Source organism: Falco cherrug, chromosome 3 (assembly GCF_023634085.1).
Source record: "Falco cherrug isolate bFalChe1 chromosome 3, bFalChe1.pri, whole genome shotgun sequence".
NCBI lineage: Eukaryota > Metazoa > Chordata > Aves > Falconiformes > Falconidae > Falco > Falco cherrug.
In genome coordinates, this window is record NC_073699.1 from 117,826,777 (window position 1) to 117,852,413 (window position 25,637).

Sequence of the window (25,637 nt, forward strand, 5' to 3'; positions counted from 1 at the left end):
GTACCAATGCCGGATGTGGGTGTGAGGCGGGCCGTGCCAATCAGCTGCAGGCGGGCCGTACCACGGGGCGCGGGCGGGGAGGGAGCGGCCTGTGGGCGAGGAGCCGTCTGGCGGCGCGCGGGCTCTCGGCTCTCTCCGCGCGGCCGGGCCGGACCGGGTCGAGCGCAGCCCCAGCCCCGTCACGGGCCCCGCCGCCGCCGGGCCGGGCCCGCCGCCGCCGCCGCGCCCCCTCCCGCTCCTTCCCGTTCCTTCCCGTCCCCCGGCCCGGTGTGTGGGAGGCGCCGGGCCCGCTCGGAAGAACGCCGACGCACTCAATGCCCAGGGTGAGGGGCCGCGGTAGGGAGGAGCAGGGGGGCTTCGGGTGAGGAGGGCCCGCGGGAGGCTGGAGCCCCCGCCCCGGGGCGGGCCCGGGCTCTGGAGGGGGGTACTGGCTTCGGGGCGGCCTGTGGCCCCCCCACCCCGCGGCGGCTTGGGAGGTTTTGAGGGGATCCCTCGGCCTGTGGGGCTGGTCTGGGGGGATCTCCCTGGCCTGGAGAGTCTCCTTCGGCCCTTTGGAGGGATCTTTCGTGCTCTGGGGGTCCCGCCTGGCCTGCGGGTCTGGTTTGGGGGGGTCCTTGTTGTCTTTGGTCTGGGGGGCTGATTCGCGGGGGGGGTGGGGTGGGTATTCCCTGGTCTGGGGGGGGTTCCTGACCTGTGGGGCTCGTTTGAGGAATCCTCCCTGGCCCTGGGGACTCACCTGGTCTGAGAAGCAAGCCTGGGGGCAGCTTGTGAGCCTGGGGGGTCCCTACTCTACTTTGGGGGTGGTTTTGGGGGGGATCCCCCCTGCCCGTGGAGTTGGACCCCTTGACCGGTAAGGCTGGTTTAGGATGGTAGCCCTTACCTGCAGGATTGGGCTGTTTTGTGGCGTGTCCCTTCGCCCTGCATGGCTGGTTTGAGGGGTCCTCCCCTCACCTGTGGGATGGGGGTGACTTACAGCTCCCACCCCCGGGGCTGTATGGCTGGTTTGTGTGAGTCCCGTCCCCCCCCAGCTGTGGGGCTGAGATGAGGGGACCCCAAAGGGATGGTTGAAGGGAGGGAGTCTGGCTTGTACCTGGACTGGGGGGGTGCTGAAGTGGGGGGTCATTGCCTGTAGGGGTGCAACAGGGTAAGGGGACTGCAAAGGGGTTGGTGTGGGTCTCGCTTGTACCTGGTATGGGGGGCATTTGGGGGGGTCTGTTTGAGGAGAGAAGGTGTTACTTATTGTCGTGTGTATCTACGGATGTGGGAAAGAGTTTTGAGAAAAGACGGGAGGGTTGTTTTGTGGGAAGGGGGGCCTGCCTTGTGTTAGGCCTGGGGGTCATTTGTAAAGGGTGAAGAATTTTTCTGGGGTCTGGGCTGGAAGATGGAGGGGGAAGGCTGGGAGCAGTGTTGGGAGGGGGATCTTCCTGGTGCTCGAGGGGGGCATGTGGAGCTGGAAAGGAAGGGTGACCAGGATGTGGTGGTTTTCCTGGGGTTTCAATGGGGGCAGGGTTGTGAATGCTGAGGCCGGGTTGTGTAGATACAGGGCTGCCCTGTGGGATTTGGAGCTGCTGGGGCTGGAAGGGGAGAGCTGATGAAGTCTGGCCTGGCCAGGGCAGTGGCTAAAGGAAGTACTGATGGTGCTGAGTGACCTGCAGGAGGGCCTGGGAGAGGGAGTGGTGTGCTTACTGGGAACGGCTGTGGTTTGCTGCTTCGGGCATGCTTTAGTGGGTGAGGAACCCTGGTTATTGAGAGCGGGAGGTTGGGATTAGGAGCGCAGGCGAGGTTGCAGGTTGGGAGGTGTTACGGTATGGGGATGGTTGTAGAAGTGGCCTCCACTCAGTTGCCGTGATGGTTCCTTGGTGATTAGTCACAATGTGCTTTTTCTCTCGGGGCAGCTGTGTGCTTGTTGGTTTCAGCGTGAGGAGGAGTAAGGCAGAAAGTTGGCTTTTAAAGGCTACTGTATAAATGGAAACTCGCTTTAAACTCCCAAAATGAACCAGTTGGGTTCTGACTCAGAACTGCAGTTAGTATTTAAAGAAGAAAAAAGATAAAACCCACCAGTAGCAGCAGCCAGAAAACTCTATCTTCTTATGACTCAACGTGTAGAAATACTTATATTTAATGAACTCAACTGCTGGAAAGAAAAGATCAGAGTGAAGGTAGGAGTACGTATCTGCATGCATATTGGATTGGATGCACTGCTAGGAGCGTAGGCTGCCTTATATAGGGTCCAGTTGTGATGCTTTTATGTACATCTCTTATAAACATAGATGGTTGACTTCAGGTTAATTACCTGCAAATATCCACCATTCTCTTCCACACAGCAATACTCAGATGTTCTTCCTCTATCAGAGCAGAGCTGAACTGTGATCGAAGGCACTTTCCTTGCTCCTGGACTTTGCCCGGTGTGGAATGCCATGTTAGTTAACTGTTGTGAGGCCTGGGAGGGAGCGTGCTGATGTGTAGCCCTGGAGAGAGCCAGGTGATGCACGGATCGGAAAGGCTCGTTTCTGTCCTCACTTCAAGGATGATCCACAGCTGAATACATAGCTCTTGAGATACTGTAGTGCAAGCAGATAATTTTTGTTAATGGTGTAGGTTGTGTATTTTGGAGGAGAAAACATGTTTTCAGTGATGTACTGAAGGAGCAGAGAGGAGCTCTGTGTTGTCTGTTGTATTTGGATTAGTTTGACAGCTTCTTTGCCTGTTAAAGAGTTGGAAATTTAAACCAGCTCTGTTCAAACATTGAAAAATAGACCTAATGGGTTGAGAATCTGGGCTAGAAGTTACTCTTTGGCACATGTGGATTGCAGTGCTAGATCAGGCTGGCACCTATTTAGGCCAGTATCTGGCTGATGCGTGTCATAAGAGAGTATAAAATACCTTTATAGTGGCTGTTGCCTGGTACCACCTCAGGGCTCATTTTGCTTAATTGTGAAGGGGTAAAGAAGCCTTAAATCTCTTGATGCTTTTTTCAGTTGTAACACTTGAGATGCTGGGTTGCTGTCTCGATGCAGGTCACTGTTACGTGTACCTTTTTTTTTTTTACCCCTTGTTTTTCTCTGTTGTGTACTGAAAAGTTAAATTCTCCTTGGTCTCTTACACTGAAAGTCTAGCTCTGCTTGAAATAATGGACTGTGGATTTTAACAATTGAGACTTTGTGGATGTGCAGTGAAATTTATCAGTAAGCTTCAGTTTCAGTTGTCAGACTGAATTTAACTGCCACAGGAGCATGGAAAAGGAGCCAACTCTCCACTAAGTCATTTTTCCGGCAGAGGTATATGGCAAATTCAAATAAACGAGATGAGTAAGATGCAAGTAATTCAACTCTGTAATTTCACAGAATAATATCCCTGTTGCTGTGTGATTTGAAATTGCTTTTAAGTCCTGCTTGACTTGTTAATGGTTTTTTGGTAGGTTTGGTAGGTTTTTTTGATACCTCATCTTAAAGTGTGAGAATATTTAGTCTGAGCTGTCAGGGGAGCTGATGATCTAGCAGGACTGTGTTTTTTAGAGACCAACAGTTGATCCAGCTTAGACAGCTCAGCATTCTGATTTTTAGGAATGAGTTGTTAGTGTCACGTACCGTGAACTGTTGTCTAAAGTAATTTTTTATTTTCCTTAAATATAATTGTGTGACTTAAACAGGATAATAGCTTAAGTTTCTTAGCAGGGCCTTTTGGTTTTGACTTCAAACACTTTTAGTTACTTTAAACTTTTTGGGCATGGTATGCAAATAACATTGAAATGTGTCTTCTGAAGGGTTTTTAAAAACTAAACGGTGGGTGGGGAAGGTGTTAAAAAAACTCCTGTGTCAGAACAGCATTTTTAACTACGAAGCAGGTTCTAGTTCACAGAAAAGATCTGAAGCATAAAGCCACGCATGCCTATCAGTTCTTTCTGAAAGAGCTAACATGGTGTCTAATCACTGCCTGCTGCCAAGCTCACCAGGACCATGATCTCTGTGTATCGGTGCCTGTGTCGGGTATGGTGGTTTGACCTCACCCCAGATTCTGGGATGGCAGCTAAATTTCTTCTGTGCAGTACTCAATTCTGAGTTTTGCAGCAGGATTGTTCTCTTGCTGAGTAGCCTTGCATGGTATGTTTGGCAATTCTTACTGTTTCCTAATGTGTCACTTTTAAGTTGAGACTTCTTTCATCTGTGCTACTTTTTTTTTTTTTTTTTTTTTTTTTCTTCTTGCTAAGGCAGATCTCTATCTGCTGCTCTGGGTTTTACGGCCGAGGATGAAGGAGAGTGACTGGGTTAGTGCAAAAGGAAACGAATGAGTCACCCGCAGAACTTGTCAGCAGGCTGGGAGGGAGCTCCGTGGCGGGGGTGGATAGGGTGGAACAGTAAAATTTTTGACCTCACCCCTCTCTAGGCACGTGTCATTCTGAGCAAGCTTCCTTCAGAGAGTGTTCAAGAAATTTTTCCAAGAATGTTAGTTCCAGAGTTTCTTTTCTCTTTACACTAGGAGACTGTATTTTAGAAAAGATGGTTGCTTTGGTTCTTGCTAACATCTGTTTCCACTGTTTTAACACTCGTTTTGGAGGGCTTCGTGAATTTTCACTTGAAAAGCACCTTGTGCTCCAGATGAAATGGGACATTTTGATAGCGTATGGATAGAATGTGGGTCGTGCAATGGGGCAGTGCAGGAAAGGGAAGTGAAATGTGACTTACAGAGTGTCAGGAAAAGCCTGGCTGGACTGGACTGTCGTGTCTATCAGGATGGCAGTTTTTAGGGGATCGAGTTGCGAACCATCAGCATGCTGCAGTGCTGATTTCACGTGTGTAAATGCAAACTGCAAGAATGAGGTTTTATAGAAGAGGAAAAAGAGGGAAGTTCAGCAGCTCGTGACCTGACTTTATTAACCTCGAATGTGGATTCCCACTTACATGAACAAAATTAATTGTGATGGCTTGAAAATACTGACCTTCAAAATACTGAAGTATTCTTTTAATACTGACTGACAAATTAGCAGGCTTTGCTGTGCATCCTGTGCACTGGGTTATTTTGAAAGGTGATCCAAGTGACCTTTCCAAAGGTATCCATGTTTTGCAATCTCTGGAAGCTGCAGCTGTTGCAAGCTGTTTCGCTGTCTCAGTGTAGCTAAGGCAGCACTTTTACCAGTGTGTTTTGAAGGAGATGGTGGAACTAGGAATGATGATATTACTTGTTTTTCATTAGCTGTCTCCCTGAACTTGCATAGGCTCAATACAGAGGAGCGAGCGACTTGCCTTATTGAAGTATCTTAATTTGGGAGTTAATGCAACGACAGATGAGGCAGCTGCTAGAGATGAGTGTTGTAGGTGTGTTGGATTTTTGCTAGAGGTAATCTCAACTGAAGCTGCTGTCAAGTTACTAATTCATTTAGCTGTTCTCTCTTAATCACCCTGATTTATATATTCTAGTTAATACGACTGCCTCTTGCTTATGTTTTAAGCATATTCTTCCACGTTCACAGTATATCGAAAGACATTCTTCTCTTAATTGGCTTCATTAGGCTTTATCAAGCTCTCTTGGCATGTGTGGTTGTGTGAGCGCAAGAGGTAGGAAGCTGAGTGCCGTTAGTTATAACTTTAAATTAGTCCTGTCTGTAGGTGCAGAGACTGCCACAGCTCACTGAACTTGGTTGTATAGGTAGGCATCTTGATTGATGATTATTCCCGGCTAATTAAGTTGAACAACATCAGGAACTGACTCCCAAGCAGATCTAGTGCTTTTCAGATGCATGTGTGGTTATTGCTTGGTGCGTTTGTCCTGCTGTCTCTGCTTTTTTCCCCTCCTCTGGTTCCTGATGCAGCTATTGCACCTCATTCGTAGTGTTGACGTGTCGGAGACTTCTGCTCCCTTTCTGAGGCCAGCCGCATAAAATGTGTTGTAATGTTTGGTTTCTCTCCATGTGCTATCTCACTTTCTAAGTATAAAAAGTTGAAGGTTAATTGGCTGAAAACTTATTTCTTGTCTAAAGTTGTGCACAGAGCTGGTTATTATTTATTGTCAGCAGTTTGATAGCACTCGGTTCTCTTGGGATTTTGAAGTGCAAATTTGGTTGCTAACATAGGGAGGAAGAAATTTGAAAGTATTTACTTGAGGAGATCAGAAGTTGTAGACAATAGGGTTTTTCCTGGTTTTCATTTTCTTAATTAGAAGTCTGATTTTTCCTTTTAAACTTCAGCTTAACAGCTAGCAGTTGAAAGTCATGGAAGGAAGGGATATGTGTGTTAGTAACCAAAATTTTAAAAATAGGGTTGTGTGCTACGTAAACTTCTTATCCTTCTGGAAATAATTTTTCAGACTTAAATACAGTGCTTTACATTTTTAATCACTCCTTAGCTAATAGCTAATTAAATGCTTCAGTAATATTCCTTTGGGAAAGGTAAGATGGTGTCATTCCTGTTCTGCAGAGGAGTTGAGCTACTGAAAGTGGCTTGGCCAAGGTCAGAGCAGGAGCAGCTGCAGATCTGAGAGTAGGACTTGAGTTGGTGACTTTTCCCTGCCATATTTAATTTACTGGAACATGTCATCTCCATGTGTCCTTTCCTAATGATTTGGTAAATGTTTTGTAAAAAAGACTTTTAAAATAATTGAATTGAAATTCCCTCTTTGATTTGCTTGAGGGAGGAGAAGTGTAACCATAATGACCTGATTTGATACAACTCAGAGTGCACATAGCACTGGATGAGGCTCTTCCAACCAAATTATTGGTGCTGAAAAGAAAAATGTTTAAAAGGATTTGTTTAAATATGACACAATAGCTTTTCCCCTCACGACAGTGTACTTTGTAAAGCTGTAAGCCTCTGATTCTCTGGATCCAAGTTTTGATCTCTTATGCCAAGATCTGTTGACCACTTTTTTATTTAAATGACCTAGTTAGGCCCTCAGAAGTTAGTTTTGAAACTGTTCCTGTAATGTAAGTCTGCAGATCACTCTCCAGGATGTCAGATGACTGGAGTGTGTGTTCAAATGGGGGAAAAACAGGCTAGTGTTTGCCTGAAAAAAGGCTTTCTTGCATAGAGTTTTACAGGTGTTGGACACATGTGGCTGCTGTAACTCTAGTCATTCTGTTCCTGGTACATGATAGCTGTAGCAGACTGTAATACATTTTAAAAAATCCTTTGCTTTGAGATTCTGTACTATGTACGAGAGAGTTATGACAAATGTGCAAGAATTGACAAGTCTAAGGACTTGAGTATGATGTGTTTAGATGGGACTCTTCCATCTGGGGTGAGACTTAATCCTGTAGTCATTACACTGATAAAATATTCCAGGTTTCATTTTTGAAATTTGTATTTCAGTCACTCAGAGTAAAAATTGCGTTAGGGTCGGGGGAGGTTATTGAAAACATCTTTGTTCTTGCCTCTGGCAACCTAATTAATGTATTTTTTTGGCATTGAAAGCTGTTCTTTAAGGAAATAATTGCTGTTCTTTGGGTGATTTTTGACTTCATGTCAGTGAAAAAGGTAATTTTATAGTACTTAATTTGACTATTTTACAGTGAGGATCTCATTAAAATGTTGAGCGCACCAGACATTTGGGGTGTGAACTTCCATGCATGTGTGTTTTTCACTAATTGTATTCACTTGAGTGTGCCATGCTGACCTTTCTGCTTGAGTTGCAGGTTTGTGACTTCTGGCTGCTAGTTTGGATTTTATTCAACTGATTTGAAACTTTTTCCTTAAAAAAAAAGTGTTAGTAGCGATTCTTTGGCTTCACGCAGTTTAAATGCAGTGAAAAGCTGTGTTGCGTATTTAGTATTTCAGCCTTAAATGAGTTGAGCTAGTTTAGGTTAGCTCCATTTTCATTCCCCTAAAGTTTATAGTAGAATTACATCGTTCCATCTTTTATTGCTGTTGCTGAAACAACCGTATTTTGAATGCTGTGTGTTAGGGCTGGAAACTGCTGCTGTCTTAGTGCCGTGGTCTGTAAATAGAGATAAGACAGAGGATAACTAAAAGCTATTACTGCTAAATGACCATTTGGTTGCTTTTGAAATGACTGATTTTTGGAGGCTATCGCCCTGCGACTGTTGGGAGTTTGGTGATACAACAGGGTTGGTGAAATTTATCTGCTGGTGAAAGCTTGGCTATATAGCCATTCAGTTATACTCTTATTTCTGCTTGTACTGCCTATTTTGTTCAGAAAATAAAGCCATGCCAACAATATTTTGTACATATTTGAGCTTAAGCCAAACAGGTATGACTGTACCAACAGCCGTTTTCAAGCATGTCCTTAGCTTTGTGCTCTTTTCTTCTCTTCTAGGGCACCTGGGTGGGAGGGAGGGGCTGCAGTGAGCACAGAAAGGTTTCCTTGTTCTCCGTTCCGGTGCCTGGCTGCCAGGAGCAGCGTTTACCAGAAGTGCCTTGTCTCTGGGCTAGAGCATACTTTGTGCCAAAAGAATATTTGGCATTACAACAATCGGGAGTCCAGTGAAGGTTGATTTTTGTTTAAAAACCAAAACAAAACACCCAACACCCCCCCCCCCCCCCCCCCCCCCCCATATAGTCTTACCTAGTTTGAGTTTCTCTGGGAGTGTCAGTACTTGGTGTTTCTGAAAGTAGAAGCAACAAATCCTCTGACGTGATGTTTTTCTTCTCTTTAGGTGTTCTGTTGGAGTATACGTCGCACATTTATGGCGATTCTGAGTGTGAGGGCAGACTTCTGCCAGGCCCAGCACAGCATCCTGGCTGACAAGTGAGCTGAGTGCAGGGGGTTCTACGTGCCATAATTACTTTGCCTTGAAGACTCCAGACACAGCGAACACACTCAAATATATGGGATATCTTCTGCACATTGGAAGCATATTCCTTTTACTGACTCTAGCAAAACTAAGCATCAAGAAAACAAAGTGGAGAGAAAATCTGCCCTTACTTTTTTGCCTCACCAGTGCCTAAATGTAGAACAGGCTGCCTAGTCTTGTGTGTAGTCAGAATTTTTGGAGTCTGAAGGATACCACCTGCAGTAATTGAGGCTGAAGTTGAATTCAAACAGATTCTGAAGCAAACCTGCTTTTCTAGAAGCAAATTCTTTAAGGAACAAACACGTCAAAGCAAGCTCTGATCAATCCCAGGCATTTTAGTGGTCTTTTTAATGTTTTCTGCTGTGAAACGTTTCCAAGGTTATTGATTTTTTTTTTTAAATTTTTTTTTGGCCCCTTACACATTTTGTTTGCCATTATGAACCGTCCAGCCCCCGTGGAAATTACTTATGAGAATATGCGTTTCTTGATCACTCACAACCCAACCAATGCAACCCTCAGCAAGTTCATAGAGGTAAGGCAGTCAAATAAAGTATCATCCTTCTTCCCCTGTATGCTCATAGTTTCTGTACGAGTACTGAACAGTCATTCTTCACACCTATTTCTCAATGCTTTGGCTATGTGTTACATGTTTCTTGAAACTTAAGGTATTTTATCTTTAATATATTGTTTACATTCTCTTGACAGTATGAGAAGAGAATCCACATTTTCCAAAGTCCTGCATTTCTTTAATTGCAAGAGGCTGGATGAGCTTCCATTTTAGAATATAAACACGCACCCGTGCTGTTCTTGTCCTGGTTTCTGAAGGACTGCTTGTTCTGTGATTCTAAACTATTTTTCATTAAGTAATGCAGTGCTTCTAATACATTGATCTATTGCTCATCTTTTGGCTTTTAAAGAAGTGGTTAACTGAGTTGTGACTGATTTCTGACCTTTCTTCTACCTTGGAGTAGGATTAAGTGCAGTGCTTAACGCATCCTGTCAACTAAACCATCAATTTTATCAAACAGCCCTACCAATCCCAGGATTGTCAGAGATTTTAGGTGTCAGAATTCATTTGTGAAAAATGACATCTGCCTGGGTCAAACTAGGGGAAATCTCAGTTATGATGGGCAGTGGATCACTCTGTTGCTGAAACACCAAGACCTTAAATACAGCAAAACCTTAATATTAAAGTGTTTTTTTTAAAAGTAACAGGTGGTATCATCAGAGAAGCGTAGTAGTACAGTGTATGTCTGCATTCTAGTTTGCTCCAAAACTGCTGTATCTTTGTGCATTTCTATCTAGAGGACTTTCATCTTGTGTATGCAGGTCCTTTTCATTCCAAAGAGATCCTGTCATCCCATACTGATGTCTGACTGGCTATTAACAGACTTCCATCACTTAGCAGTGTGCTCGTCACCATGAATCCACTCAGATATTAGTGGTTAATTCTGTCTGAAAGCCACATTCTTTTGGTCTTTATATATATATAAAAATAGAAATTATTTTCCCCATTATTGTGGATTGTCTTCTCTTTCAGGAGTTTTGGACTCTGGAATAGATGTTATTGCTAATTTTTAGAAGTTATAGTGATTCAGTCCAAACATGAGAGGAAATTCTGCTTGCTGTATGAACCTTCAAAGTCAACTGGAACAGCTTTTGTTTGATCTTCTGATTATTTATCTAGCACAATGTGCTACTTAATAGTGCATTACAAGGAAGCTAGAATATGATGGTGTGTGTGTTCTCTTCCTCCCTGCCTCAAAATGTCAACACTGGCTGAAGCAAACAGTTCCAGGCTTTCTATTTAAAGAGAAGAGGAAGCTGCTTGGAGAATATAAGCCTATTTTAATTTTACTCTTATATATGCAATTTTTTTCCACCTTGACATTTCCCTAGAGAAGAAGAAATCAGAGGTGTTTCACATTGATTCTTGCCATTTGTAACCCTTGTCCTAATGCAGGCCACAAACCCCCTTTCTGTGTGGGCCCTTGCCCCTTCATTGTGTAGTCACCTTGGAGCTGTGCAATAGTCGCGACACCACTGACTCTGTGTAAAATGTTTAGTTTTGTAGCTGCTGAGAAAGTTCTTTAATTCTTCCCACTGTTGATGTGCTCACATGTTTTCCTTTCTTTCAAAGGAGCTGAAGAAGTACGGAGTGACAACCTTGGTGCGAGTTTGCGATGCTACTTATGATCAAGCTCCTATCGAAAAAGAAGGAATCCAGGTTCTAGTGAGTTGCCTTTAAAACTGTCTAAAAAACGAAAAATGACATGTCTAGAAGTAGTGGGGTTGGCCTTCATGCTTTGGGTGACAGTTTATGACTGTGTCAGCTTGGCCAAAAGAATGTGATCCCCAGCATTGGCTAAAGCCGCTTTTGAGAAACTCCCTGTACTTCTATGAAAGATACTTGCTGATTCATTACTATTGCCTGAGCGCTTTAGTTGGAATAGAATTGTCTGTTCCTGGATTCCTGGATTTGTTGAGATCCTTTGATTGCCTTTTAGTGCCTAGTTCGATACTACTCCAGTATTCAGCCTTACGGTTCACGCATCTCGGTTTGGTCCTTTTCTCTCAAGAACAGCACTTCTTGGCTTTATTGTTGACCTTCTCAGGATGCAGATAAAACTCCCTTCTCTCACTCTTTCAAAAAGTGCCACCTCTTGAGACTCTAGCTGACATGTTGATAGAGGCGTCCATGGAGTGGCTGTAGCAGGGTATTGATCGATAGCCTCATCACTGCCTACCTCTAAATGGAGCCTGGCTGCTGGTGGCTTCCCTGTTCAGCAGGTGGAATTTCTTTAACTGCTACTCATAGTTAACATTATGCAACGGCTGTCTGACTGCATCGTCTAGTATTGCTTGGTGTTTTAGTGGAGGTTTTTTTAATAGGTGTGTGCTCATACTAAGCTTGCAGGCAGTATTTTTCCAGGCAATACTTCTAAATTATTATAGTGTGTCAGATATAATCAGTTTATTTTACTGGAGTGAGTAATACTCCGTTGTGAGGCCAGAAATTGCATCTTACCTTCTTGTTGCAGGTAGTCAGTCTTCTATTGCCTCTTGATTTTTATGGCTCAGTCAGAGGAAAACTTCTGCAGTTTTCCATTAGGAGAAAAAACTTGTATCCTGGCATATCTGTGAAAACTCCACGTACAGGTCAGTCAGGTTTCTTGGCTTCTGGCCCTAGTAAGCATTTACTCCAGTTCCAGGCAGCCACGTGTGCCTCAGTGTTGTTGGAAAAAGGAGTTACAGGGCTACCAGTGCTCCTAGGGCTGTGCTGTGGAATAGCATTTTGTTCAATCTAGAGCTGTCTTGGGCTTGGACATGACAGTGCTTCCACTGCGAAACCTCTAGTTGTGATACTCCTAAGGCTGCCAGAGACTGGAAGGATTAAACTTCTGGTGTAGAAGCCCTCAGAGCCCTGGCTTAAGCCGGGGCTTAAGAGTATTTCTGTGTTCCTGTGCCAAAGCAGAGATCAGAGTTCTTCCTAGAAGATTTAGGAGAGTTTTGTAGGTGTCCAGCTCTGCCAGGGTGGCTGCCTGGTGAGGCTGGCTGACCTTGGCTCCCGCAGCCATGAGCGAAATCCACCTTCCCCCTGCCCATGGCCGGGGCCCCCAGGGCAGCTGCAGGAGCTGTGAAGTTCTCTGTGCTCTGGAGCCTGCGCTTCTGAAATAGTTTGGGGATTTTGGTTCTCAAGAAGTTCTAAGAAGTTAGTGTTGGCCTGGTTTGAACTGAAAGCAGTTTTTTTGAGGAAGCTTTTCTGAAAACTGGAAATGGTGTTTCTGCCAGCTTTGCTGAGCACTGTTCTGTTGGAGAGCCTTTCACTTTGAGTAACACATGCGAGAGAGCCTTGTGTCTGTACACATTTGCCTCAGCTAACAAGCCTCTCCGCATTTGGTATGTACCAGCTCTTAGTATTCCACTGCTGCTGCAGAAAAAAACCAGGAGGGAGCATAAATCCACCAGGCATCTGTTAAGGGTAACAGAAAGCAGGAGGTGACAGGGAAGGCTTGCTGCTAATGTTATCACTGATCCTGATGATCCCAGTCATGAGGTTGTCTTAGTAATTTACTATATTGCAATAGTGTTTTGCTATTTGAGATAAGCTTAACCAGTTACCGACACGACCACCTCCTGTATAGCTTTTCCTTCTATGAATGCGTTGTTTTTTCAAAGCAGAGTCCTGTTGCTGTTCAGAAATGGTATTGAATTACCAGCTGGCTGAGAAAATAACGCGTCACTATTTCAAGCTAATATTTGCTTGCAAAAATAACATTAAGATTAAAAACACAGCCTGAGAGAGATTAGTGTCTATTTAAAAGCTGTTGAGGTCAAAAGCTTAGTGAAACCCCTGAAAATGAGAGCACTTCAGCAAAGCCTGCTCTCATGCTGTGATACAGGATCATGTACTGGCAAGATGGGTAGAATGTGGCAGCTACAGAGTTGCTTTGGCAGATGGCATAGTGAGAAAGCAGAGAATTAGATGTTCTGTGTTTGAAGTAGTACTATTGCATGCGCATGTTTATCAACAGAGATTAAATCCAGGAGACAGGAGGTGGGGACAGATTTAGTTTCTGTGGGCTTCTGCAGTTCTTGCAGTTATGTTCATGTGTAAGGTATTGTAACACAGAAATGTTCCATCAGAAAAACTGGTAGGGGTTTTTTTCTGGAAGTTTTTTTGCACTGGCTGGCAACCAAGGAGGCTGCGGTAGTTTTGTTCATCTTTAGGATCTAAGATGTGTTTCATTGTTCTCCTTCTGTCAGTCCTTCGTTTACTGTTCATCCCTGGATCAGACTTTCTTTACGCTCTGTGCCCTCCAGAGTGGCCACCCCCTGAATGCTTAGCAAGCTGTTGGGATTTGCCTGTGTTAGAGATGTCACTTCATTGTCACCTGGTATTTACTGTAGCACTGTGGGTTTTGGTGTTGAAGGTGGGAAGATTCTGTGCTTGTGGCTGCGATCTCATCCTGCACAGATGCAGGCAGTGCTGGGAGCGTTTTGCTGCTGTAATTCAGTGTGAGTTGCCCATGGGTTTTGAAGAAAGGGTTCTTTGTCACCTTAGAGTCCTGTTACTGCTTCTTGGTCATCTCAGTTCTGCATTGCCAATGCTGCAGTCAGACAAACCCAGAGCTGTTCTGCTGAGCAAGGCTACTCCAGACAAAGGGTAAATAAGAATAACCCTTTCATGCCTGTCACCCTTCCCAGCTACTGCAGGGTGGCACAAAAGAGCTGTATTTTCTGTTTGTGCAATTTCAGTGCACCATCCTGGTTATTAATGACTGTTTTGCCTGTGGAGCTTAGCAATTTGTTTTCTGTCCTGTCTGACAGGAATTCAGAGGTGATGCTGGCAGAACTCAGGAAAAAAAAAAATACAAACCTGCTGTAATTACTCCTCTAGTCCCAGAATTATTCTTGTTCCTTATTCTGGGCAGTGCCCTGTGCAGCAATGTTTTATCAGTGCTAATTTAACGTCAGTGGTGCACCATTCCCCAGAAGGTGATGCTTTGTGGGGAAATGATGATTGTGATTAATTTAGGCCAGCACAAGAGTTGTGTGGACATGATGGTTAACATGTAAGCTAAAGCAATGTAGTAAGCTCATGTACTTGATCTGAAGGAAAGGATTTAATCTAAAACTAGGACACAGAACTGACATGTAAATCCTGTTCTTTGCAAGGCAGTTTCAAAAGAAAGCATCTTGGAATGGGTAATGCCTCTGCTCTTGGCAGCCTATACATCTCTTCCTGGGATGGCGGATGACACTAGGCCTAAAATAATACAGCTTGCAGTGTGTGATTGAGTGGAAAATCTCGTAAAAGCCTTTTATTAGAAAGAACAAGTTTTACTTTATGATCTTGTTTCTGTAGCCTTTTATTTTGCTGCATTGTCCCAGATTTTTTTAATTTCCCATTTGCTTGAAAAAAAAGTTCTCTGTACTCTTCAGACTTTGCCTATCTTTCTGAATTAATTACATGTAAAGTTATTTCAGTAACTTAAAGCTTTTTGGTTTTCTAGTTCTGAGACACAGATTTCTACTTTGCAGCTTTTTTAAGTGCCAGTATAAAGATGCTCTTCGGCTGAGGTCTGTGCTAAGCAGTGCTTGCTCTTCAGGAAGTATTAGGGTAGCAATAAGTGCATTCAAAACTAAAAATCTGACCTTTTTTTTTTTTTACTTTTGCTTGTGCTTGTTCAGAGTTTCTGTGTGCTTCTTTCATATGACTTCATGTTAACCTGTTCTCTAGATAATACATGAAAGTCTCGTTTCTAGCCAATGAGGGAAGAAGAGAGCTCCTTTCAAAGCAATTTCCCTACTGTTTGGAGAGGTTCTTGAATAATATGAGGCTCTTGCTATGAGCCTCTCTTGAAAAATGCCAGTTGTCTAATTAAAAGCGCTAAATAACTACTAAGTATTACGTTTTCCGTTGCAGCTAAGAGTGCTTTTCTACAGCACTCCCTGTGTCTGAGAAGGTTATAAAGCATGTGATGATGTGCTGGGTCCTGAAATGTAGGACATGGAGTACTCCACTTAGCACATGTTCCAGGAGAGAGCTGTGACCTCGGGAAAATGGGAAGCTTCTGACATATAATTTTGATTGATGGCCATTTGATGATATTAAATGTGGCTTCAGTAGTTTAAATGCTGGATACTCACTTTAATAGGCAGAAATGTGAAACGCTGCTTAGCTGTTGACTTTGCATTTGTTGAAGCACTCTTTTTGCTTGTTTTGTTGGGTTTTTTTGTCTTGAAAATACCCGGGTAGTTTTAACTGTCTTGCTTATTGGATTCATGGCAAGCTGATCCATTTGAGTTGTTATGAAATACCTTCGCCTCTGATCCCCTTGAATTGTTATGAAGTACCTTCTTTGTGCAGTCTGAAGTACAAATAGCATTTTCAAAAGTTGACACAACCATAGGCGAAAGTCTACAGAGTTCTCATCTTTCAAATGTTTATTTGAAATGTCTATTGATTTTTACATATTTTTAATAAGAGATTTCAAAGGCAGCTATTTTTCTAAGAATTCTATACTACAAAGGACTTAGTGCAGAATTTTATTGCAATGTTATTGAAAAGTGCAATTAAATGGTTGTTAAATGTTGTGTTGCATTATGATATTGATCTGCAAACTTCCGCACAACCAGAAAAATACTCATGGAACTGTTCGTGTAATATATACTTCTTGCTAAATGCAATATTTTCCTCCTCGCAATCATGGTTACCTCGCTGTTGATTATAGATTGAAATCCATACAGCTAATGCAGTTTTCTTACTTCAAAGGACTGGCCATTTGATGATGGAGCACCACCCCCGAATCAGATAGTTGATGACTGGCTAAACCTGTTGAAAACCAAATTTCGTGAAGAGCCTGGATGCTGTGTCGCTGTTCACTGTGTTGCAGGGTTGGGAAGGTTAGTATTCAGTTAGTTTATTTGTTTGGGAGGTACGTCATGGAAGGTGTTAAGTAAATGCCAATTTCTCTGTTTTCTCCCAAATAATGCTTTAAAGTAGCAGCATCAAGTTTGTGTCCTTAAAGCAAGAGAGACTTATTGCAGCTTAAAAATAAGTAATTTCATAACGCTGATCAAGGATGAGAGGAAAAACTTGGAGAGATTGTTGAGAATACTTCTGTCAGTCATGAGCAACAGGAGCAGTTAGAAATGCTATTAATTTGAAAGTATGTGTCTTTCTGCTAAAACAACATCATCTCTTGTGCTTCTTGACAAATGTGCTATACATCTATAGAACAATTGTTGTGTTTTTTTTAATTCCCTCCTGTTTGCAACTGATATACTATTAAGCATGTGGTAATAAAAAAAAGCATTTAGAAAAACTGGTTCAATTACTTTCTTACTCTGAAGTGGCTTTGCTTTAGTTTCAAGAAGTTAGGCTTGTATTTCTTGCTCACATGCAGACATGTTTCTTTCCTCACCACTCAAAATAAAACTTCCTTCTTTGGGAAGAACTTCCTTTCAAGATGAAATTTATATATATATATAGACTGATTCAGAAAAGCTAAATGCTACATTTGTGTTCTCAAATGTAATCTCAGAGTGTTGTGTTTATCCTGTGAGCTAGGAGGAAATGGAGCTTAAATGTTAGTATTCTTACAGTAACCATGGGACTGTTAATATTTAAGGATATGAATGCATGGGCAAGAAAGGTGGCTTAAAGAAGTCAAGTATGTGCAGGGCTGGAGCGTGTCTAGTTCTTAAATTTCCACCTGTAGAGAAGATGATGGGGGAGATAGAGGTAGGGGGAGAAATGGCCAATATTTAAAGACAGAAGAGACAACCCCCCAGGCAATTAACATTTGTTTATCCATTTCTGCTCTATTTTTATCTGAGGAGCATCATTAAGGAGGTGGCCATGTGTAACTCAAGTGATTTTTTTTCAGCTCCTGTTTCTTGCATAATATCAGGCTTCAATCTGGAAAACTGTCCACTTGTAGTAGGGAATTGAACTTCAACTATAGTAAAAAGTGCTTTTTTTAATGTTATGTTGAAGTGGCTTTTGAAGTTTTGAATTGTTTCCTTTGGAAAGTGACTAATTCTGTTTATGCAGGTGCGGCATGGCAGCGATAGTGACAGTTGTTTCTCCTGAACTATGTTTTTGTTTAGCCAGGAGTGTAAGTTTTCCAATTGCTAGCACCTGTTTAATCCTTCACTACTCTGCTGTCAGAGGTGCCTGTTGCAACTGTGTGTTTAGTGGGGTGAACATCGATCCAGGAGAAAGTCATTGTGTGCTGTGATTTCTGCTTGTTTGAAAAGCCAGCTCTTTACACTTAAGAGATTTCCAAAATGTAGACCCCAAAATAGACAGTTTTACTCTGTCCCTGGAACGCCCAGTTCCATGTACAGCATATACGTTAAAAAACCCCCACCCAAACTATGTAAGTCATCTGTTCAGTGCTTCATAATCTGTCTCACGTACTGCTAAATCTACAGTGTCGTAAGAAGCAAAATGCATGCGAGAGGTATTACACACTTGTTTTAGCAAAGTGGAAAATGAGGTTATCGTGAAATGAGAAAGCGTAAAAATCTAGAATTATTGTTTCATGCCCTAAACACTAAGGAGCTATTGAGTTTTATTTGTGTGTGTGTGTGCTGGAAGCAGAGCTGTCTGCTAAAAGAAATTTTACATTAGGTACTCAGCAGGCAAATGTCTTTCTGTAGATGATACTTAAAGAGAAAATACTTACGCTATCTGTTTATAGATTAATCAGATGTATTTTGAGAGGTTCAATATATTGTTTCTCTAGATCTTCCTTAAATATTGATTTCTCCTTTAGGGCTCCTGTACTGGTTGCACTTGCTCTCATTGAATGTGGAATGAAGTATGAAGATGCAGTTCAGTTTATAAGGCAGTAAGTTAAACTTCCCCATTCTCAAGAAATCTTTACACTGTATTTGAACAGCATGCATCTTCGGCAGAGTTTGTTGGATTTCTGACTTCTTTTCTAACAGCTGTATCCTGACAATAACGGGCATGACTTTGACATTAATGCTGAGGCTTGTGCCCTTTCCAGTGTTTAGAGATGAGGATTAAAAGGTGATTTCTCTCCTTTTTGTTAAAAAATCAGGGCTTATATATTAAGCCATTGACCTAATATGCAAAGATTTTGAACTTGGGAGTAAAAAAATCTCTAGGCCAGGGCTGTAAAAATCATGGATGAATTGAATGTGAACTAATTGCTCTTAATTAAAAATAAAAAATAGAAAGTTTCTAGTGAGGTTGTGCCAGCAAGTAGGTGAGCACCAGCATTCCTGCAGGTGTTGTGGGTGAGAGTGTTATCCACCCAGGAAATGTCAGCAACCACCCTGTCTGGAAAATAACAAAACTGGTGAAGGATGAGACTGCAGAGCTCTGTTGGTTTAGTGATAACATCAGATCTTGAAATGAAGCCCAGCAGGTAAGATTTATGTTGAATGAGTTCTGCCAAAAGAGCAATTCATCCCCTTATGGATTCCCAGGGTCTTCAGTTATCTTTGTGAACTGTATTGCTGTCAACAGATTTTTCTGAATTTTTCCTTTCTTAAATTCAGTTTTTCTCTTCCTGGGTACGGAACCTTTTATACTGGGAAAGTCTTTTTAGAGAACCCCTTACATATTTTTAACTAAATGTCATGATCTGTCTTAGCTAATACAGTAAGTAACATAGGCATCTGCAAGGACAGGGTGACCTTGATGTTGGTCGGTAACTACTGCTGGCGATGGACAGAAACTCTCCCAATCCAAGAAAATATGCTGAAAGCTGCTAACTGGATTTTGATTTTAGTATCAGCATGTAGGTGATGAACTGCTAATGCTGGCCTGGTTTTTCCTTCCTCAGAGTGTCAATGGATCAGAACCAAACCAAAATGCTGTTTTGTAGATCCAGAAAAGCTTTGAAATGAGGACTAAGCTGCCTCAGAATGTATATGGTGATTGAAGCAGTACTTTTTCCATTGATATTAGCCTTCATTCTCTTTGTTTTAGGAAAAGGAGGGGAGCTTTCAATTCCAAACAGCTGCTTTACCTTGAGAAATACCGACCTAAGATGCGATTACGCTTCAAAGATGCCAACGGTCACTGCTGTGTTCAATAAAAAAAAAAAAAAAAATCTCAAACGAAGGCAGAAGTTAGCTTGGCTGTTTTCTGGACTCTTGGCACCTGGAAATGTGAATCTGGAATCAAACTACGTCATCAAATTAGTGGTGGAGTCAGTGCTCCTCAACCTCTGTCCTAATGGTGGTGATGATTGAAAAAAATAAAAAATAAAAAAAAAATTGAGAAACATTTCAGTGAAGGATTGTTTTCTCCTTAAGCTGCAGTTTGAACATCTGCAAGGAGAAAATCAGTTTCTGAACCTTCTGTATTTTTAACTTTTTAAGAAAAGAAATAAAGTAAATTTTATGTCTAAGGAAAACCAGCAGAGCACTGGCTTGTGCAAAACCTATTTTCTTGATTTGAGGAAAGTACCCCACAGTTAGGGCCTGATACATTAATTCCTATGGGACTCTTTTAAATGGAGTTGCCTTTTTTTTTTTTTTTTTTTCTTCCTTCTTTTTTTTAAACCTTGCTGAGACCTGGCAGAGGGACATAAGGAGGAGCCTTTGTTGCTGTATGGGAGCAGTCTGACAGCCTTAAGCCCAGCCTGGGCACAGTCTAGAGATTTGGTGATGTCTGTGTTGTATGTCTATGTGGTGTTCAGACTCTGCAAGTGTGGAAAAAACTTCCTGCTGGGCTTTAACAGAAAACTCACTGCCTAATATCTTCGGTGAATCTGCTAAAGGCCTTTTCCGGTTGGTAGGAGATGGTGCTTTTAACTGTGTGAGTGCGTGCGTGTATGCACATGTGTGTGATTTTGTGTGTGTGTGAGTCTTATTTTTCCAAAGAATTTGGCTGAAATGTTAATTGTCTTTCTGTTGCTAGATAGAAAATCTGTCCCGGCAGAAGACTGATGTTCAAAAGTGTCCTAGGTGAGCAAGGGGCAATTCAGACAAGGACTTTAATTTATCTGTCATAAGGAAGAAGAAAAGGCTTTTTGCTGCTGTCCAGATTGTCTGCCTTGCCGAACACAGTCAATCAGGATTTGGGCGGGGGGAGGGTCTCATTTGTATCATATAGGAGGTAAAGATGGTACACACACAGAAATGCGGTCCATGAATAAATGTCTAGTGTGGGTATTTTCCCAGACTAGCCCTCATGTACAGTTCAGTTTAACCACTGATTGCCTTGTTATTTTTTTATTCGGCTTTTTTTGGAGGGAGAATCTCTAGTTACACACCAACATGCCTACCGTGTATTCACCATTGGCAGACCGTAAATATGCTGGTTTTTGGAGTGTGCACTTGCACCACGTTCTCTCTGAAGGGCCATTGGTGTTGTCTGTGAATTAATAAAGTCATTTTTACAGCCTCTAATAAGCAGTTTCAGCCAGGCTACTTCTACCAAACACCCGTTAACTTAGTGCCCTGCCCCAGTAGTGACCTCGTGCTTTCAACTTGACGTTATGTCTGTAATATTCAGCCACTGAAGGCTTTGAATACAGGTTTAGGGTCATACTCTCCTGTGATCTTTTGCTGTGGAGCACCAAAGGCTTTTGTTGGTCCGTGCCTGTAGGAGGTGTGGACTGGTACCCATCTTTTACCGATACCTCAGCTGCTGGCGATGGGAACTGCCTTCACAGGATTTCTTCCTGTTCCAGACTTCTGCTTTTAGTCTGCCGCTTAACTGCGCAAACATTTTCAGAACACAGGTAATGGGCTTTTAGTATTCGATTCCTGGAAGGGATTTATAAATATAAGCAAAAAATAATTGTACTTGTTGAGCCCCTCACTTTACAGATACGCCAGCAGACCCGTTTGAGGTCCGTGGCTAGAAAACGCGGCGCTCCACAAAACTCGGTCTGTACCCTGACTCAAACTGTATTATTGTACTGAGTTCCTTCCTCCCTTTAAGATGTGTAACGTTTCTGATTTCTTTAATAGATAAAGGAGACGTGAAAGTGTTTGTGATGTCAATGCCTACATTAGGGAAATAACGTATCTGGTAATGTTTGAGTCCATGTGGAAGGTAGATGATGCTGCAATTACCTAATTCTGGCCTTTACCTTCCCCTTGCAAACTAGAAGCCTAATGTTTTAACTGTTTCTGCAAATTAAAATGGATGTTCTTTGTAAAATTAAATACTGGTAGTTAAAGCTGATTTGACAAATGGTGGAAGTCAGATTGGAGGGGAAGTTGTTAAGCTGGATTAAAAACCAAACCCCAAGCCCTTCTGAAGAACAATAAAAAAAAATGTACATGCTATATGTATAACTTTGCATTCTTCCCCCTACTTTTACTCTGATTTATAATGTACTAATTATCATATACTATGACTCTGCAGCCTTAATTGAGGAAAAAGAGTGAAAAGTGCAGACTGTCATATGGTGTGGACACAGACGGGGGGAGTGTAATGGTGACCGATGTCCAGTAGGCACAATACTTGGTTCAGCACTTGAACGTGGTGCAATAAAGTTCTTGCAGTAAAATGTCTTCCCTCTGGCTCTTGATGAATTTATTGCAGCTCATTAATGTTAAATGCTCTTTCATCTGATTTGTAAAGGCCTTCGGACAAGTTTGTCCGTGCCCCTTGTATTACTGATCACTGTTGGGTACTCCATGGCTTGGATTTGCTGGTGGGAAAGGCTGTTCTCCCTTTGAGAAGAGGGAATAGTGCTGGAGACAGGAACAGTTCTCTTCCTTTCAAATTACCTGTTTTAAAAGAGGTAAACTTACCTTTAAACTAACAAAACAACACCCCCCAGGCCAAATGACAGCTCTGAACTTTCCCAAGAGCTGTCAAAGATCTGTTGCAAAATGCTGTTGTGCCCTGAACAAGACTAGACACCATGCCACCTGGCAGAGCTTGAATGGGGTTATTGTTTTGGGGTAACAATGTGTGAGATTCTAGAATCCTGGATCCCAGTCAGTTCCCCTTCCTCGGAAGTGGAATGCCACTGTGTTGATCTGTGTAATTTATTTAAATAATACTAAGGTGCTGTCTTCTGGGCTTCACAGATAACAATCCAATCAGCTTTGCTTTGCTGCCATCAAAGAAATATATTACTTGCAAATCTGTATCGTGTTTCTAATATTTATCAGATTTTCCCACTAGTGTACTAGAACAAATTTTTAGTCCCTGTTGGCAATGAGATAATAAACCACTTTGACTGTGAGACTGGCAGAAGTAACTGTGAAGTTCCATCTCCTGTTTGTATTTGTATAGGGTTTTGGTTTATGTTTTTTGACACCAAACTCTTGCTTTGCTTGTTTCTCAAAGTTTCTTTTTGGTTGCCACACACGTAAGTGAAATGTCTTGCTAATCAAAGGCTACTCAGTATGAAAAATACCACGTACTTAATTGGAGCTGAGAGATTCCTGTATGAAGTGAGTTATTTCTCTTGTTAATTTATGTTTTCGCTGACATCTAGGTGGCTTCGGATACCGATGCTTTGAACTGGAGACAATACTTAATCACATGCATATTTCTGTCACTTAAGATGCTACTTTTGGAGCAATCAAAAATCGTAAGCGGAGTGGAGTGACTCTGCATGGGGAAAGAAACTGCAGGAATCATGGTTGGCACTTCTATAACAGCGTATGTTAACTGGAAAATTATAAATGGTTTAACTTAGTCTTAACACTTGCAGATAACTTCCTGCGAGGATTTTTAAGGACACGTTTCTTGAGGGAGGGGAAGAGTAGCTTCTTGTCAGTAAAGAGATCTTGAAGTAAAATGTGAAGGTTACTATCAAACTTGTTGTCTCTCTAGCTTTGTGTAGTGTCACCGCTCTAGGCTGCGATGTTCACATGTGTGCTAAAGATGCCAGAGCCTTGGCTCTGCGTTGTGATGTTCTGGAGCCTACATACTCGGGCTAAGGCACTTGGAGCACCCAGTTATTTGCGGCTGAGCTCTACAGTAAGTTACTAAGCTCTGGTAAACGGATTACCGTATTCATCTGTAGATCCTAGAGGCTGGCTTGGCTGAATTTGTGGATGTATAAAGTTGGGGGTATGAGGCAGTCCCTAGACACTTCTATGAAAGCAGAGGTGTTGAGGAATCCTGTCTCCAAAGGGATTTATGTCTGATTAACTGCCAAAGGGACACGAGAGGTAATGCTTTCACAGGTGTATCGGGAACACCTTTCACTTTAGGCTGTCCAAAGGCTGTGTAGACATCATTACCTTGACAGTTCTATGTTATGTATTTTTTGCAAAAGCCAAAACCTTTAGTATGGAGCTAAATCTTAGGACCTTCCCTTGTTCCGCTTGTGTCATCAGAACGTAAATCATCATCGTCGATGAATGAAATGATGTAAGTGAAGTCTTAAATTGTTTTTCACGCTGTATATTTAGCCTAGATCCTGCTACTGGGGGGACAACGTTAAAAAGATGACTAGGTTGTCTCATGAAGTTAGGGACAGAATTCTTGGTTGGTGCAGCTGCAGCACCTGGGCTTCTGCGCTCTGGACCACTGAGCAGATCCTCATGGCAGGGTTGTGCTTGGCACCAGGTAACCGAGTGCTATGGGGGGGCAGCGGTGCGGCTGGCAGGGAGCTTGCCTCTGGAAGGAACAACTGTGGGTGAGATTGAGAAAGCTGCTAGAGAAGCTGCTTGCTTTTGGCAGTGGCTGTGATGATGCTGGCAGGGTAGCTAGAGTTTGAGGTGGCTATGTCTGTGCCCTTTCTTACAGGGCTTAACTCTGTAGATGGAGACTAACGAGGGACACCAGGAGCCAACACCAGAGGAAAATCCCTGATCCAAAGCTGTGGATGGATTAGAAGAGCTGAAGGCGGGGGAAAGAACCAGGTAAGGAATTTCTTCTTTTCTATCCAGCAAGGGAAACCAAAAGCTCTGAGTAATAACATGTGACTCCTTTAGGGCTGGATGAAGTCAACGGAGGGAGCGAATCTGGTCCCAGGATGTGGGACATCTTCTGTGGGTCCTGAGGCCGTTTTGCTGGGAAGCAGGGCTGAATGCAGAGCCTTGTACAGAAACAATTCTCTCACTGACAAGCACCCTGAGGGGCTGCGCATGCAGTGAGCTGGAGGATAGGATGTTGTGAAAGGCCCCCTGCTCCCAGCAAAGCAGGGAGACTGGGGCTACTAACAGTCTGCAGGGTTTTGCGGAGAATGGAGAGCACAGCGTGAACCCCTGGCTGAAATAATATTCAGAAAGCCCTTGGGTTGTCTTTGGCAAGGCCGTGCATGTGGAGTTTGTGACCTTCCTGGGCTACTGTTTTGTTTCTGGTTGTTGGGTTTTTTTTTTTATTTTTTTATTTTATTGTCCTTGTTGTTATCCAGAGGGCTGTTGGATCATTAGCGTGCTGGGTGGCACAGTCTTGCTGAGCTGGTTATTCCGATTGACTAGACTTAGTGCTTTGGGGTACCTTTTGCTGCAGATAATTCTGCATGCAGGCTAACTCTTGTGCTACTTTGTGATTTATTGCCATTTCAGATTTCAATTTCCAACAATAAAAGGGGGGAGGACGTTCTTCCGTGGAGTATGAACGGCTTTAGGACTGAAATCAGACATTTTCCTAGAGCGAGGGGCAGTGGAACCCATCAGGCTGGTGCTGAGTGGGGTTTGGGGGAGAAATGTTAAAATAGCAGCAGCTTTTTTGACATCTAATCCTTGCTCAGCCCTGCTGCCTGCGAGCTTGAAGCACTAGGAGTACAGGCAGAGCCTCCTGCTTTTTTGAGAGCTACGATGGGATCGATATGTTCCTGCAGAACACTTCAATCCCATCATCTCGGCATTTGGCAGGGAGGGAAGCATCTGTTTTGCTGGAAGATCTTTGACTAGTCTTAATAACGAGACGGTGCTTTTTTGTTTCTGTTGCTTGGGGGCAGTAAGTGAGTCAGTGGGTTTCCTGCCTTTGGATCGGGCACAGGGCGGGAGATAAAATGCAGATTTGTTGGACTCTCTGGGGATGGGGGGGTTGGCTGGTGCTTTGGGGGAGTCAGCTGGAGTGTGTTGTACCACAGAGCACCTGCTGCGTGACCCGTGCTGGAACAGCTCGTGATGGGGTGGGTATAATCCATAGATTTCTTCCCTTCTCCCTAGACACTGAAAACAAGATGAAGGGTAACAACATGTTGTCAGGCTAGCAGGAAAAAATCTGGAGGAAGAACTGCATAACGCACAATTAATGATAATTACAGTCTTCCCAACTGTTATTTCAGCTTCGCCACTGCTGGTCACACTGCAAGCCGTGTGGGACAGGGACCTCGCATTACGAACCAGCTTTTGGGGCGTTCCTTTTCATGTAACGCTCATTCATATTTGGGGAATCTTTGCCCCTGGGTTTGAAAGTCAAGCCTGATCTTGCAGCCGTGGAGTGGGGCAAGGAAAAAAAAAAAAGGTT

At 43.0% G+C, this 25,637-nt stretch overlaps 1 protein-coding gene across 1 annotated transcript; it reads left to right on the forward strand.

The window, feature by feature from the left end:
* Positions 1–47: 47 nt before the first annotated feature.
* Positions 48–21,763, forward strand: PTP4A2 (protein tyrosine phosphatase 4A2). The gene is made up of 6 exons (XM_055704913.1): positions 48–323; positions 8,606–9,275; positions 10,884–10,976; positions 16,023–16,153; positions 18,034–18,108; positions 19,221–21,763. Exons 2-6 carry the CDS (start codon positions 9,180–9,182, stop codon positions 19,327–19,329), a joined length of 504 nt encoding a protein of 167 aa, XP_055560888.1. The 5' UTR covers positions 48–323; positions 8,606–9,179; the 3' UTR covers positions 19,330–21,763.
* The last annotated feature ends 3,874 nt before the right edge of the window (positions 21,764–25,637 follow it).